The sequence below is a fragment of the Pteropus vampyrus genome, unplaced genomic scaffold, assembly GCF_000151845.1.
Source record: "Pteropus vampyrus isolate Shadow unplaced genomic scaffold, Pvam_2.0 Scaffold448, whole genome shotgun sequence".
Lineage (NCBI taxonomy): Eukaryota > Metazoa > Chordata > Mammalia > Chiroptera > Pteropodidae > Pteropus > Pteropus vampyrus.
In genome coordinates this window covers 361,101-362,714 of record NW_011889229.1, presented here as the reverse complement: position 1 = coordinate 362,714, position 1,614 = coordinate 361,101, and the positions used below count along the sequence as shown (strand labels likewise).

Here is a 1,614-nt window from a genome sequence, read left to right as displayed (position 1 = left end):
TTAGTTTCTGAATATAGTACTCTTTCTTTCTTAATTTATTCCCACTTTCGATGAGACACATAGATCACTAGCTTCCTAAGAAAAGCTACGTAGGAGATACTTTTATTCCCTGCGGATCTAGAATTGTCTTGGCTTAATCTTCACGCAAGTATGGTATTTAATCTTGGCTTGGTATACAGGCTTCGCACTAGCTTTGACTGGGTGTAGAATTCTAGGCCAGAATTCATTTTCCTTTGTGATGTTAAAGGAATCATTTTGTTTTCTTATTTCAGTGGTGCTGTTGAGAAGTCCATTGCCATTCTGATTCCTGAAAATTTTTATGTGATCCATGTCTTCTTCCTGGAAGCTTTTAGAATGTTTTGTTTTCTCCTAATATTCTGAAATTTTACTCCAAAATATATTGTAAAATGTTTTTTAAAGTCCACCATCTTTTCCCTTTTTCGGGGCTTAAAGGGAAAATGGGAAGGGAGAAAGGCTCACATTATTCACTAATCCAGGTATTGAGCTCCAGGCTTGCTATTTCATCTCACTGGAAAAGCCCACTCCACCTGGGTATTCCTAGATACATCTTTCTGTATAGAGGAGGTAAATATTCTACTGGTATAATAGGTATATTCTACTGGTATAATAGGGTTCCAGCCCCTGAAATTTGCTTAATAATCTCTGTCCTTTCCTGTAGAGCCTTCCGTCACCATCTCTACTACCATCTTTTCCGTATCTCCTTCCATGGTGAAAGCATGTTTGTTGTTTCAGGGGTCAGTGATGTTCAGGGATGTATCTATAAACTTCTCTCAGGAGGAGTGGGAATGCCTGGACCCTGGTCAGATGAATTTATACAAAGAAGTGATGTTGGAGAATTTCAGCAACCTGGTTTCAGTGGGTAAGGATAAATCTCCCCCAAAATTCAGAATCTGCCCTCAGGAATATCTTCTTTCTCCATTGTAAATTATGTGTTTCAAATAACCAGCTAAATTTCTACTCCGTGTTCCCGAAGGAATGGCCGGAGTTGGAATGAAACAGAAGAATTGGAAATGGGCAGCTCCAGTGGGCTGTGGCTGAAGCTTCACCTTCCTCTGGTCCTTCCTATAGTGGCATATCTTCCTTGATCACCAAGGGACCGGACCTGATTTCTGGGACACTCACAGCATAACCATGTCCCATGTCTTTTCTTGTGATCAGGACTTTCCAGTGCTAAGCCAGTTGTGATCTCCTTATTGGAAGAAGGAAAAGAGCCCTGGATGGTTGAAAGAGAGGTGAAAAGAGGCCTTTGTTCAGGTAAGTGAGAGTCGATATGGCAGTAACTCTGTCCAAAATTGGGTTGTGTTTTTATTACTTAGGTTCATGTTATTTATATAACCAAGTCTCTTATCAGCTCTATGATTTGAAAATATTATCTGCCATGTAGTGAGTTGTGTTTTCACCCTCTCGATTTTGTCCTTAAATAGCAGCACAAAAGTTTTTAATTTTGATGAAATCCAATTTATCTATTTTTTCTTTGATTGCTTGTGCTTTTGGTGTAAATCCTTTAAGAGTCTTAGGAATGAAATTTATACCCTCTGAAAGTAGAAAAATATTTCACACCCTATTGATAGGAAAAAGTTTTAATGTCAGTTA

At 38.7% G+C, this 1,614-nt stretch overlaps 2 protein-coding genes across 8 annotated transcripts in view; one reads left to right on the top strand and one right to left on the bottom strand.

Moving 5' to 3' along the window:
• LOC105306597 (zinc finger protein 568) overlaps window positions 1-1,614 on the bottom strand; it is a 67,743-nt gene that overhangs the window by 22,687 nt on the left and 43,442 nt on the right.
• LOC105306601 (zinc finger protein 14 homolog) overlaps window positions 1-1,614 on the top strand; it is a 126,262-nt gene that overhangs the window by 114,416 nt on the left and 10,232 nt on the right. For 2 of the 8 annotated variants that reach the window (XM_023524155.1, XM_023524152.1), the window contains exons 3-4: window positions 796-880; window positions 1,180-1,275. The exons of 1 other annotated variant lie outside the window; for it this stretch is intronic. In XM_023524155.1, the coding sequence (XP_023379923.1) occupies window positions 796-880; window positions 1,180-1,275 (181 nt within the window). Of the gene's footprint in view, window positions 1-17; window positions 586-613; window positions 881-1,179; window positions 1,276-1,614 lie in introns of those variants that run through there. 5 more of the 8 variants (XM_023524151.1, XM_023524154.1, XM_023524153.1 and 2 more) reach the window with 4 other exon arrangements.